The sequence below is a fragment of the Cimex lectularius genome, unplaced genomic scaffold, assembly GCF_000648675.2.
Source record: "Cimex lectularius strain Harlan isolate CLEC.00 unplaced genomic scaffold, Clec_2.1 scaffold161, whole genome shotgun sequence".
NCBI classification, from domain to species: domain Eukaryota; kingdom Metazoa; phylum Arthropoda; class Insecta; order Hemiptera; family Cimicidae; genus Cimex; species Cimex lectularius.
In genome coordinates this window covers 47,189-60,940 of record NW_019392739.1, presented here as the reverse complement: position 1 = coordinate 60,940, position 13,752 = coordinate 47,189, and the positions used below count along the sequence as shown (strand labels likewise).

The 13,752-nt window shown below is 34.5% G+C and overlaps 1 protein-coding gene across 1 annotated transcript; it reads right to left on the bottom strand.

Annotated features, from left to right (window-relative positions):
* Positions 1-7,547: 7,547 nt before the first annotated feature.
* Positions 7,548-11,730, bottom strand: LOC106672317 (toll-like receptor Tollo). The gene has a single exon (XM_014403646.2). The coding sequence runs from the start codon at positions 11,555-11,557 to the stop codon at positions 7,841-7,843; it is 3,717 nt and encodes a 1,238-aa protein (XP_014259132.1). The 5' UTR covers positions 11,558-11,730; the 3' UTR covers positions 7,548-7,840.
* Positions 11,731-13,752: the final 2,022 nt, after the last annotated feature.

Sequence of the window (13,752 nt, the reverse complement as noted above, 5' to 3'; positions counted from 1 at the left end):
AAAAACAAAAACTGGCGAATGACTAAACACATTAATCAAGATAAATCACTAGGTTAACTAAAAGCGTAATAAAAAATGTTTAATAACATGGAAAATGATCATAGGACAAGAATTATCAATAATAATTTGTTCACCTTATCCTACAAAATAAATGGCTGCACAACATCACTCGTGTTTTACCTATTCAAACATGGTTATTTAGATTTTTCTTTAATATAATTCAAATAACAATAGTTATGACAGGTAGGTCGGAACCTACGCAGTGAGTTTCAAAAAAGCTACCAAAATAAAACTAATACCGCGAAACTGTTTAAATAAAGAAACCCAGTGACTAATGTGACATGCCAATTTTATGTTTTGTTTAAATATTCAACCTTATAAGTAGATAAATTAGAAGTTATTTTATTTCGTTATATCAAATAAAACTGTTATATTTTTTAAATTATCATTTTTCAGCTCCCCAATGTGTTTAACCCCGTGTTAATTTATAATTGATAAAAGATTCTTGAAAATGTAGATGAAAAACTGAAAATGATTTTACTTCAAAATGGATTTGAGTACATTACCGATACAAAGAATGTAATATGATTTAAATAATATTATTTCATGACTAAACACGTCATATCAAAACTCCTCCTTGAAAATAATAAAAAATTGTAACTCTGTTGAGCCTAAGTCCTGATTTTTAATCTGTGTGTTTAGAGTGCCTTAAGAAGCAGTTATTTTTACAAATTTTATTTTATTTTATTATAATATGTAAAAGATCATGTTTTTCAAAAACTTTTGGAATGTATATTACCCTATGATTCTTTTAAAATGACTGACGCAAGGTTTAAATTTGTCTTCAAATGAAGTTGAAAAACTTAGGTAGAATGTTTCTGAAAATGCACATTTGTCTGAAGACAATGCAAAATTATTCACGGATAATCTAGATCTCCATATGATGGCATCCAGACCATACCGAGATGCAGTTTATTCGTGAGTAAAAAAGAAGTCGATAAATCTTACAATTTTAATATGAAAAATTACAACACCTACTAATCGAAATTTTAGAGCTGTAGCAGTGTGATTACTTTTATTGTTTTTCAGAAACTATTTGATTTTTTGGAATGAATTTATATTAAAACGCTAATATTTTTTACAGAATTACATTGATTTAATACTTTTCAAAAGAATAGTTCCTACTCACAATAAGTTGTTTTGCAACGATCCGGATTTCGAGCTTTTTAGCTCATCATCAGGTTGTAGAAGTCCTTCAACCTGATGATGAGCTAAAAAGCTCGAAATCCGGATCGTTGCAAAACAACTTACTGTGAGTAGGAACTATCATTTTGAAAAGTATTGAACACCACACTCACTCCATCATTTATCATTTCTATTACATTGATTTTGTTTGGAATTTCATTCCACATGGAGTATATTATATTATCTGAAAGATAAAAAAAGTTTTAAAATAATATACAATAAATATACTTTTCTAATGTATTTTAAAATTGAAAAAAATTATTATACTTGATTACTCTGATTAATTAGCATTTGGAACATAAAACTGTTTGGTTTCAAACGGATCTTATTATATAGCAATTTTGGTTTTTGAGAAGTATTTTATTATATGGTGTTGCAAGAATTCTTATTTTCATTACTATTAAACACACTAAGTTTAACTGACAATTATTTGTTCGAGTTCGAAAATATCCACCGAGGTTGAGGGAGCAATTAATTTGTTTGGTTCTATATCAGCCAAACCATCCACTCTTCCCAATCGATGTTCTGAATGGTTAAAGTTTTAATTGAAACGTCCCAGTGACGAACTTATTATCAAGTGTCATTATAAAGGGCTGTAACCTCAGTGGATAAACAAACGCACTGCGCAATATTAACCGAATTAATCAAACTTACACCGATTTGCAACTTCCGACCCGTCCTGAATCACAGGGACTTGGAAATATTCAGGCTCCCGGGGTAGAAAAACAACCAAGATGGCTTGTTATAATAAAAAATAAAGGGTGTATAATTAATCCCGTCTTGGGATCATCATCGAAGAACTAAAACCGCTTTTGGCTAATAAACGTCCTCAACATAAGTGGCCTTTATAGCCCTTTTGAAATTGTAATGTTTTCAAGTTCTGCTTGGAATGTCCATTAAAATTTTCTTATTTCATATCATGATTAATTCGTTCTCGTGTTGAATTGCACCTTGTGAATTTTTCGAAATGCTTAATAAAGGAAGGTAAGCTATTATATGGGGGAGAATGGAGAAAATGGCGAAGAGCGGAAGGAGGGCCATTATCCATAGGAATTAGTATCGCAGTTGAAAATACTACACAACAAGACGAAAACTGGCCCAAAAACGTGAAAATATTACAACTAAAATTCAGTTCATAATCATTAGAAAATAGCCAGAAGCATTATTTTCTTGAAACAGGCATGATGAATAGGTTATTTAGCATAATAAGCAAAAGTTACAGCACTGTATTACGAATCAGGTGCAAGTGATTTGTTCAAAATAGGTTTCCTTATTAGCAGTTGACTTGAAAGTCAAACTCGGGGAACGGTTGAAAAGGTCAGTTCAACGTAGGAGTTCTTTCGTAACCAAAATCATTGATCAATTTGGCCACTGTCCTAAAAACCTTAAATTAATGCCTTAAATGCAATTCCCCCGCTGACAAGTGAAGAAAAATACATTAATTTCCTTCTAAGGAAACAAGACATCGATTTTCATGGCGTACATTAGAAAAAACATAACAATCGACTGGAGTTACATGGAAAGTGACACTCAAAAGCTATCATAATAGACATATAGTATATAAGTTTTTAAGTATGTGGAGTTGAATGATTTTAATTACAAATAAATATATAGTTGGATCTAATTTTTTAATGTAAAAAGTGTTTACCTGAAAGATACCGACTCTTCTAGGCACTACATATTTGTAATATTCAAAGCAATTGTTTTATACAAACCTAAGACAAACTTAAGATATGTAAACAAGTAATTAACATAAAATCAGTTTGTTTCTAATATTTATTTTACATTTTATTTATTTTCATACATTTTATTATCTTTATATGACCGATTATCTTTGTCTAATTATTTCCTTTCAACGTATAAATCTTATCCTAATATTGTTTGATGTAATTTAAAAAAGTATTAATTACTGCTTATAAAAAAGTTATAGGTTTTTCTACGTTTCAACAAATAATTTAAAATATATAACTATGCATACAATAAGAACATGTTAATTCATTTTGTGGTTGAACCCTTTGATTATTTAATTAAAACAAATATTTGACATTAATGTTATTAATTTACTGAAAAGGGAATGTATCAATAAATATATTTGGTCTGTTTATTTATGATTAAAAAATTTACCTACACTATTTTTAAAATATACTTGATTTTATTCAAAGTTACCGTAAATTATCGACCGATCAGAAACGGTTAATTGTAGGTACATTCTATGCTTAGTGGACTAGTGTTACCTTTATTAATACATATCTTTTCCAAGTCTATTTGAACTTTTCCCTAGTCTTGTGTTACCTGTTATAAATCAAATGTAGCCCACTCCATTTCTAGTTAAATGTAACTTGAATATGTGTGGTGTTTAGTGACCGTTAATCAATGATAGTTCGGAGATCGTGAGATGCGGACTGGTGTGGCGTTCGTTTTAGAAAAAATGTTTTCTTTACCACGCCAACGTTTCGATCTTTATTGAGATCATCTTCAGGGCCTGGGATTTATAAACATAATTCAAATACATGTAGGATGAGAAAAAAATTTAAACAACAACTGAAGATGATATCAATAAAGATCGAAACGCTGTCACAATAAAGAAATTGTTTTTCTAAAACCTACGTCACACCAGACCTCATCTCACGATCTCCGAATTTTTTAATATGAGTAATTTCTTACAACTCAATTGTTACTCGTTATATTGGAATTGTAATCGTTTCCATTTCAATAATACCCTTAAAAAAAATTTATCCTACTGTGTAATGGGGGATATTGAGGCCACAGAATTCACCGGGAAAATTGATTGCAATGTTTATTTTTTCGAAACGTGTATTAACACAAATGTAAAGCAAAGTAACGAAAATTTATTTTCAAAATAAATGGTAATGTGTTATGTTTTTATTATCAAATATAATTGTACTTTCTATGAAAAATTAAGGAATAATCAAAATGCAAAATGTTGTTAATATGTTGATATGTTGTTTTGTGAGAAAGTAAAAAAAATGGAAACTGAATTTAACAACAGTTTCTATAATTTTTCTATGAGTTTATAACTTTAATTAAAAATAAATTTTAAAAAACTAAGAAGCAACTTGTTTTATGTTTAGAATTCAGGGGCCCAACATTACACACGGAGTATGGCAAAAAAATCTTCAAGAGTAACAATTGAATTATTGGAACCGGTTGGAAAGGGTTGCTTGCGACTTGCAACAGACTGTATTTGGTATGTAAAATATTACAGTTGCCTTTGGGATCAAATAGACTTGGAAAATGCTCTATATTTAGGGTGGTGAATTTTGCGACGCATTAAAGGGCACACAAAGCACCACCTTTTAGTATACACTCTGTAGCAATTTTGTAATTAAAAAATATGTTTTGTAAACAATGAAACAATTTAATTGGAATTTTGCAATTTAAAGGTCTTATTAAATGAATTTCTAATAAAAATCTTTCTATGTAGAATAAATAAACAAAGCGTCAAGTTTTCAAGTTCATTCGTAATAATAGTAACATTAAGCTTTTTTTAACTTTACATAAGAATATTTTTTTATTTTTAATATGGAAAAGTATCTTAATAAATTTTATTTCATAACACTGGATTTCTTTAAATGCCGAAGTATTTTTTGATTGGTATCGTTTTTCGTTATGTTTGTTCATTTATTAACAAAATTTATATAGAAAATTTAAATTTAATTATTTCAGTGTTTACCAGGAAGTTTGTTTTGATTAGAAAATTGCACTAGAAACAATTGAGCAGGTGGTGCACATTTTTCCTTTATTTTCCTGCGTTGAAACTTACATTTTTCAAAACAACGCTCTCTCGATTAAAAAATAATCTCTATCCAGAAATATAAACAAAATCGTATTACATTATTTAGGTAATTGTTCTTAATTTAAATTACTATCTTAAAAATTCTTAGGTTTTTTAAGATTCTAAGTCGGCTTTCACTACTCATTCATTGTAAAACCAAGAAAATGTATGTACAGTTTTGTCTATAGTCCAATAGAAATATTTACACGAAAGGATTTCTAGGCAGGTAAAGGTATAATTTTACTAAGTATTCAGAGGCGCAGGAGTATTTTGAAAGTAATCGTCTGACTGCTGGAACCATCAAAGCTGATAGCATAAAGGTAAAAGAGTTTTGAATAACAACAAGTAGCGTGTCCGAGATAGTAAAGTGGTATAAAGGCAACAAAACCTGTCGATTTTCCCTCACAATAATTTTGCTTTTGGATGGGTTCGTTCCAAGATCGAGGCATACCTGAGCCCGTTTCGGGTCGTACCTCTTTTTCTCCCTCACTGACAGGTCGGCGTAGGCTAATTTTACACCGGATCGCTACGAAAAAAGAAAAAAAAAAGAAGGCCGCCTAGGAATAACGAATGACAAAGCCATTCCAATATATTATGAGCAAAGAAGCCGCACCGGTTGTATTTATCAATTCAGCGGGCGATCCTTTTCCAGAGTATAGTTTTATGAGAACTGAGCCTTCGGCCAATTACACCGCATCCACCATCCAAAGCATAATTACACCAGTTTCAACGCCCGAACCAACCCCGTTCCTTTACTTGTTCGCCTATTCTGTCGTTATCATCTTTTTAGACCGGTTGAAGTTTTAATTGAAGCGGTCGGCCGGCGGTAATTTGGACAGCTACAAATAATAGGTTGTGGTTCCCCGACCCCCTTCCTAACTACGTCGGTATTTTATACTCCCCATTAGTCTATGTTATCATGCCGTAGCAGTTAGTCGTGCCCTCACCTGGTCATATACTACGGGAAAAAAACAATCTCGAATATTATTGAAGACCCGATCAAACAGACTTGAACCATTCGAATAAAACGGTACCACAGAAAGCCCAATCAAAAAATTAAATCGCTCGTTCCCTCAGTAATCCGTACAATTCTTTAAAATAGCTACAACCTTTTTACATTAAAGATAATTATTAGTTCGAGCAGAAATAATTTTACCAATTTAACGTAATACTCGTGATTAAATAAACATTATGGAAATATTGCTAAAGCAGACCTTACCATAAAATATCACGATTTACCGAAAAATAAAAAGAAGCATTATCAACCTTGTAAGAAATTGACTTGTGGTGTTAGATTGATGTAAGTTTCACTAACATGTGAAAATCTATTTCAAGAAATTGTTTTATAATTAATTACTGAGAAATAAACGACATATTTAAGTAAACGGTGTGAACTTATATATTTAAACTATTATTAAAACTAAACTGTTGTGGAAATGAGATGATAAAGGAATGAATTGAATTGTTTCGTTGATAAAAAACTAAAAATCTGTAAAAAAATATTCTTAACTCACGTTATCGATAAAATTCATGAAACTGAATATTATTAGAGAAAAATTCAAATTCATATATAAACCAGTATGAAGGTAGTATTTTAAGGCAAAAGTTATTTTCCAATTTCGATTTGTAAACTTATTTCTTTTATATAGAAATCCTCTTTGATTATTTTCTAATCGAATCGGTTCAAAATGATAATTAAAACTAATTAGGACAAGTATAACAAACGATAACAAGACGATAACCTTTTCCTATCGGGCAGAGTGTTTCTACATGTGTGTAATATTTCATCTCCAAATTTCCGGTCCGGTAGGAACAAAATCTTCATCATCAATTATGCTGACAAAACATGGTTAAATTTACTTGCATCACCTGATTTTAAGGCTAAGTTACGTAGTAGGAAATTGTAGACAAATGGTTCAAAAAATATAACCTCATATTCAATTGAACAATATTAATATGATAAAATTATATTTTGCAAAGCAAACAATCTTTAACCCTTTCCTTACAGATTGCTTTTCGTAGTGTGAATTAACCAAATCTGCGATTCAAAGACATTTTTTAAGATAAGAAATAATGAGAAAACATCAACCATGTTGAATCTGACGTTACAGGTTATACTATCTACCAACCTACAATCATTTATTCATTAGTTTGATAAATAATACAAATAAGAGCTTGGTTTTTACTTTTTTAACACTATTTTGTTCCGCACAAGAAATAGCAGAATTATTGTGAATTGTTAGTTCCATTATAGATTTGAAGCATTTCAGTTCGTCGAATTTCAAATAAAATAAAATTGGGTTCAAAAATAAATAAACCAGAGTTAAAATTTAAATAAGGGATTTATTATATCTCGATAACAAGATCCCAATGGCGAGTCAAATGAACAATATTTATAAAAAATAATTACAAAAAATGACTTATTTTATATATCACACAATCTATAGTTTTCTTTTTCAGTCGTTTATGGTGAAATTAAAAGTAAACAATAATAAATATACAAAAATTTACACGAATTTACACAAAAAACGAAATAATTGTTTGTTTTATACATTTTTTTTCACTGTAAAACTTTTTTACGTTACGCTAGAATAGCATTACGCGTCAACAGAAATAATAAAGGAAAAATAAATAATCTGGCAAAAAATTTACATATTTAGTGACTTGATTTTTGATATTTCCGTTAAATAAAATAATACTCTGGCTATTTACAAAGTTTGTACAGAAGAGTTTTACATAAATAATAAGCTATACATTTTATTAAATTACACTTCGAGGGACAGTTATTATCACAGATCACTAAATGTGAATGGCAACAGACCTGGGATTACTATGGTTCCGATGGACGTGGTGATGGACAGCATGTCTTCCGTGAAGATGGTTGCTCTTCGGCCTTTGGTTGTTCGGCACGTCCGGCAACGCGAACTTGAGCTTCTCCCAAAAAAGCTTGTCGCCCCACTGAAGGTAAGTGTTGGTCTTCAGGTAGAGCCGGATGTCGGGGTCCAAATCCTTTTGAGGGACCTCCCCAAGGACTATGACTATGAGCCTTCGTCGTCGGTCCCTCAGGACTTGGTGGTGGGCGGATTTGAACTCGAACCTGCACCATTCCGACTTGATGAAGTTCTCCGAAAGAACCATGATTGTCCTCTTCGAAGATTCCACCGCCTGGACTATCGTGTCTGCTAAAAAACCGCCTACGGGAAATTCTCTGTAGTGAAGGCAGAGCTTGTAGGACGGATCTCCGCCTTCGAGCATCGGCGCGAGTTCTTCGGCCACGAAGGCCTCGTCTTTCGCACTGTAACTAACGAACGCGTCGAAAAGTTTATCCCGATCGTCCATTTCGATGTCACTCGTTCGGTAAAAGAGCCTCACTCCAAATTTGGAGTGGAACCACACGCGCATTTCTTGCCTGTACATGAATATCAGACAAGTGAACACTATCACTGCGAAAAACACCGCCAATGTCGCGACCAACAAAGGAATGTAGTCTTGAATTTCCTGCCTCTGGATTATAGTCGTTGAGGTGTAGTTTCCGTTGACCGGAGGTTCGATGAAGTTGCTTATGCTCTCCTGAACACAAGTGATGTTGTCCCGCAAAATCGAAAATCCCGGGTCATTTTCCGACCCGTTGTAACAGCGGACTGAGTTAACGTCTATTATTGCACTTCCTGTGTAAAGTAGATATTCTTTGAACCTTTCTGTATACTCACAGTCACAAGACCACGGATTGACACCAATAGTGATTTCCGTTAAATGCGATGATAACTGCCAAACGGAGTATTTGGCTAATCTATTATGATCCAATCTTAAAATCCTCAATTGTAAAAGTCCCACAAACGTCGCGTTGTGGATAGTGGTTATGTAGTTTCTCTGTAAGTACAGTTCTTTCAGATTTTCCAGTCCTTCAAATTCGAAACCGTTGAGTTTTTGTATTTTGTTATCATCCAGGCGTAAAATCACCAAATCTTTTAACCCGTTGAACGTCATGTTGTGGATAATTTCGACGTTTGAAGAGTTGAGGAACAGCACTTGCAATTTTTTCCTCCCAATGAAACTGTGACTGCCGACCGCTTTGATGTCGTTGCCGTCAAGGTACAATTGCGTCGAGTCCATCGGGATTCTATCCGGTAAGTTATTTACATAGCCGGAACTGCTGCAGTCGACGACGTTCGCTGTCCATGACAAATCATGGTAACACGTGCAATTGGTAGGGCACGTCATTTCACAGTCGCATGCGTCGAAATCACAACAGTGACAAAACGGAAAACAGTGCGATTCGTATTGACAGAGAAACTGGTCCGGAGTCGCTTCTTTTAACAACACATACGTATTAACGCGATTGTAGAGAAGTTTGCACATAACTGAATCTAGATCCATCAGACGGGGCTTATTTCGTTCTTGTTGTTCACCAGGGTATTGTTGAAGCCATTGCATCGTACAGTCGCATTGGAAAGGGTTACCTCCGATATAGAACTCCGGTAATTGCTTTCCTGGAGGGATCGTCGATATCCTTAATGAGTTTTGAGTTAGGCTTTTAATTTTATTCCCGATTAATTCTACCCTGGTCAGGTTGGGCTTCTTGAAAAAAGTATAAGATTGGACTTTGGAGATAAGATTGTTAGAAAGATTGAGTATCTCGACACTGTCCGGGATGGCACTCCCTGTAATTTCGGCTAGTTTATTGTTACTGGCGTCAAAGGTAGTCAGGTGTAATTGGCTTTCGATTTCAAAGTAGTTACCCAGCTCGGTAATTTGATTGCTGTGGATGTCCAGCCATTGTAAGCCAGTCGGGATATGCGCGTAATCGAACCACTGTAGAAGATTTTCGGATATGTTCAACCAAACCAAATTAGGCAATTTTCCAAAAAGTCCATTAATTTCCGTTAAATAGTTTCCGTCCAGCCTAATGGCGAGTAAATTTTTATTCTTGTCGAAACTGCCCGGTTCTACCTTTAATAATTTGTTACTCGATAGATTGAGAATTTTTAAAGAGGGCATCTTGTCGAAAACTCCTTTCGCTATATTAGTCAAGTTGTTCTCGATGAGACGTAGGCCGACCAGTTCGCGCATGCTGGTAAACGATGTGTTGAGTATTTCTGTTATTAAATTATCTCCCAAGTCCAAGGTTTTCAGGTGGGGTACGTCAGAAAGTACGGCAGGTATATCTAGAAGTTTGTTGCTATTCAGATGCAGCTCCTGGAGGACGGACGAATTTCTAAGGGACTCCGGGTCGATGTATTGTATTTTGTTGCTATCCAAAGAAAGGACGTTGAGCCCGTATAGGCCGCTGAGCGTATTGCTGTCGATTTTCGTCAGTTTATTGTTCGAAAGTGACAAAGTGTGAAGATTGTTTAAAGAAATGAAGGTATTGTCAGCAATGGATTCGATCAAATTATCTTCTAATCTCAAAATTTGCAAGCTGTACAAATCTCTAAAAACTGACATTTCTAATCTGACGATATTATTACCTGATATGCTGAGGATGACGAGGTGGAGAAGTCCGGCGAACGTGGCACCGTTAATCCATTCTTCCGTCAACTCGTTCTCGGACAAATCCAACACTAACAAATTACTGAGTCCGTAGAAAAGCCCGGGGGCAAGAACGTTAATTGAATTGTTTTGCAAATGAAGTTCCTTCAATTCTCTCGTGTCGGAGAAAATCTCTGGCGGAAGATTGACTAGTTTGTTATCCGCTAAATTTAAGTACGTCAGCGAGGTCAATCCGTCCAAAGCGTGATCCGCCATAAACGAAATGACATTGCTTTCCAGGTGCAACTCCTGGAGACGGGACAATTTCGACAGCACTCCCGCAGATAATGAATCTATACTGTTATTCGATAAATCCAAAGTCCGTAAATTTACGCCGCACCTCTGCGAATTCGAACTCCCGTATCGTAAATTATTAACTTCTCTAAGCCTGTTTCTCGTCAGGTTAAGGAACTGTAAACTGTGAAGGGGGCAAAAAGCCCCGTCCGGTAAACTCCAAATATTGTTTATACTTAAATCTAAACGCTCTAGCAATCCGAGCTCTTCCGTAAACACGCCCGGGTAGATTTCAAGTGAGACCGGAGACCAATCCGTGTTGTGGGTCCTCAATGTGAGGTTCCTCAGTTGCCTCAGACCTCTAAACGCGCCGCTCGTGAGATTGGCGACTTTGCAGTATTCTATGGACAGGTCTTTCAGGTCGGTCAACGTCTGCAGGCTCCCGGGAGTCAAGGCGCTGTGGAAGTAGAGCATATCCGCACATATTATCCTAAGCCGCACGGTATACTGCGACTGGATCACGCTGAAATTGGTGTTCTCCAACTCGGAATTAATCGTTCTGAGGTGGCAGATCAACGCGACTTCTTGGTCAGGTTCTGTCGCGCTGGAGACTTCTTCTTCGCCCGAGCTGGTCACCGCCATCCACTTGCACTCGTCCGGAGCCTGGTACCTCAGCGCCTTGCTCAAAGAAGCCGTCAAGACGCCGAAAACGGCGCCCAGAAGAAGTGGAAACACCAACGAGCTGGTCCGCATTGTTCCACGGGTTTTCACTCTCTCATCATGATAGTCGAGCCCTAACCCGCCACGCACCACCACTCAACTCACTCATCAATGCACACTAACACTTAATCCAAGAACAGAGACCACCTCGCTCGATCGATTCTCAACTGTGACTGAGCTGGAGTTGTGTGAACCCTGTCCTTGTCCCTCCGTGCCCCCACTACATAGAATAGTCCTATTTGGGTGCTGATTGCCTCCAGCAGAGGCCGCTATGCTACTGCAAGGTCGCCCCTCCAGAGCATATCTTCCTCGTCTCACACCTCATTCTCTTGCGGACGACCATCGGGTGTAATCCGACTCTTCGGACAGTGCCACTAGGACACCAACCCCTTTCAGTTAAAATACGTTACGCGGATTTTATTTGATTTTCGAATAGATCGAAAATATTTTTTCACGAATAAAACCTAGATTATTTGAAGACAGATATTTCCCATAGAATCTAAACATTTATTTTATTCTCAATGTAATAATTTGAAATTAAACATTTTATGGACGGAATCCTTATTGGTGTACACACCTCGTCAGTGTAAGTGAAAAAGTTTTCTCATCAGTCTTAAATATAGATAACTTTCATTTACAAAACACTTAGTATAAACAAAAATGAAATTACTGGCAACATTTACAATATCTTAAAGAAAAACAATGAAAACTAACACCTAATCAAATTGACCTGTTAAATAATTAATTAACAGAAAAACCTAAATAATCTATTCTTATATGATTCATTCTTTGTATATGAGAATTAAAGTAAAAAATGAATTAATTGAATCATTAACCTTTCCGAAATCAAGGGTTCAAGTATTCTAACATTACTTAACACGTGCATTACAATATTTATTCATTTTGCAAAAATGAAAGGAACATAAATAAATCATTTGACATTATTATATCATTGTAATTTCATTTTAAATACATGATAAACATAATTATTTATTTTTAATCAATAATAAACTAGATGCATCGAACATGTATTAGCTGTCAAGTATCTACAGTAAATATCAGCAAAATAAAACAAACGCTTTGAAACCATTCCAATTGCGAAATTTTTTTTAAACTTCACATGATTTTTATTGCAATTTACAATGCTTTGAGAATATAATGATATGGTTATGATACTATTGGTATATTCTTACTGAAAAATTTGGTTTAAATAGTATAAAAATAAATCACAAATAAATGCCAGTTAATCACTTGGCACTGCAGTTACAAGCTAAATAACTTCTTCAACTAATAATGATTGATTTTATATACGTTAGCGTTGAACAAAACAATTAACAACAAAAAACAACATAATTAGCATTTCTAGTCTTCTAATTGTTATTATACCACTGGTAAACTTTGAATAAATTTGGTTTGTAATTTGTTGTTTTGTACATGCTTGCGAGATTATCATAAAATATACAATTTTTCCGTTCTTTTCATTCTTAAAAGATTAGGAGTTATTTCCCCTCAGAAATCTAGACCAAACTAGCTAACATAATAACTGAGAATAACTGCTTCAAAAATAAGCGTACAAAGATCCCCATGTTTCTTCCATTTATTGATCAATTTAAAGGTTTTTGTATATATTTAATTATCCTTCGTTTTAGAATTTTTTAATTGATCAAATTTCTTTCTTAGGTAAATAAATAGCAATAACTTTAAAGTAGTGTTGTTGATCAAACAAAACCAAAATAATAGTTCCACGCCACCATACGATAAATGTCTCAAAATATTCTCAAATTCTTTGTATCAATTAATAATCATTTTCAGGTGAAGAAATGCCAATTTGTCAGTCTGAAACGTACATTTATTTATGTTAGAAGAGTGTAAAATTAATGAGGCTCAAAACTTGGATATATTTTCAGAATTCAAACTATGTGCTTCGGTGTTTTCGGTAACGTTTCTTCTAGGCGGGCAATTATAAGCAGGTTGGATCGTAATTCGAATCAAATAGTTGACATTCAGAGGTATTCATCACTGCCGGGCCCGCCACGGTCCACAATGCAAACCGTTTTTTCTTTTTCTTTTTTCTTCCGTGGGAGACTTTAATGCCGAGGCGACAATGGGCCAGGTAGAGGGCGGTCGACGGGCTCCATTGACGACAATTTTCACTCTAATTGCCCCCGTATAACGCACTCCTGAGACTGCGATTACCCTCTTGTATTCATAATTCTTTTTGCGCTCCA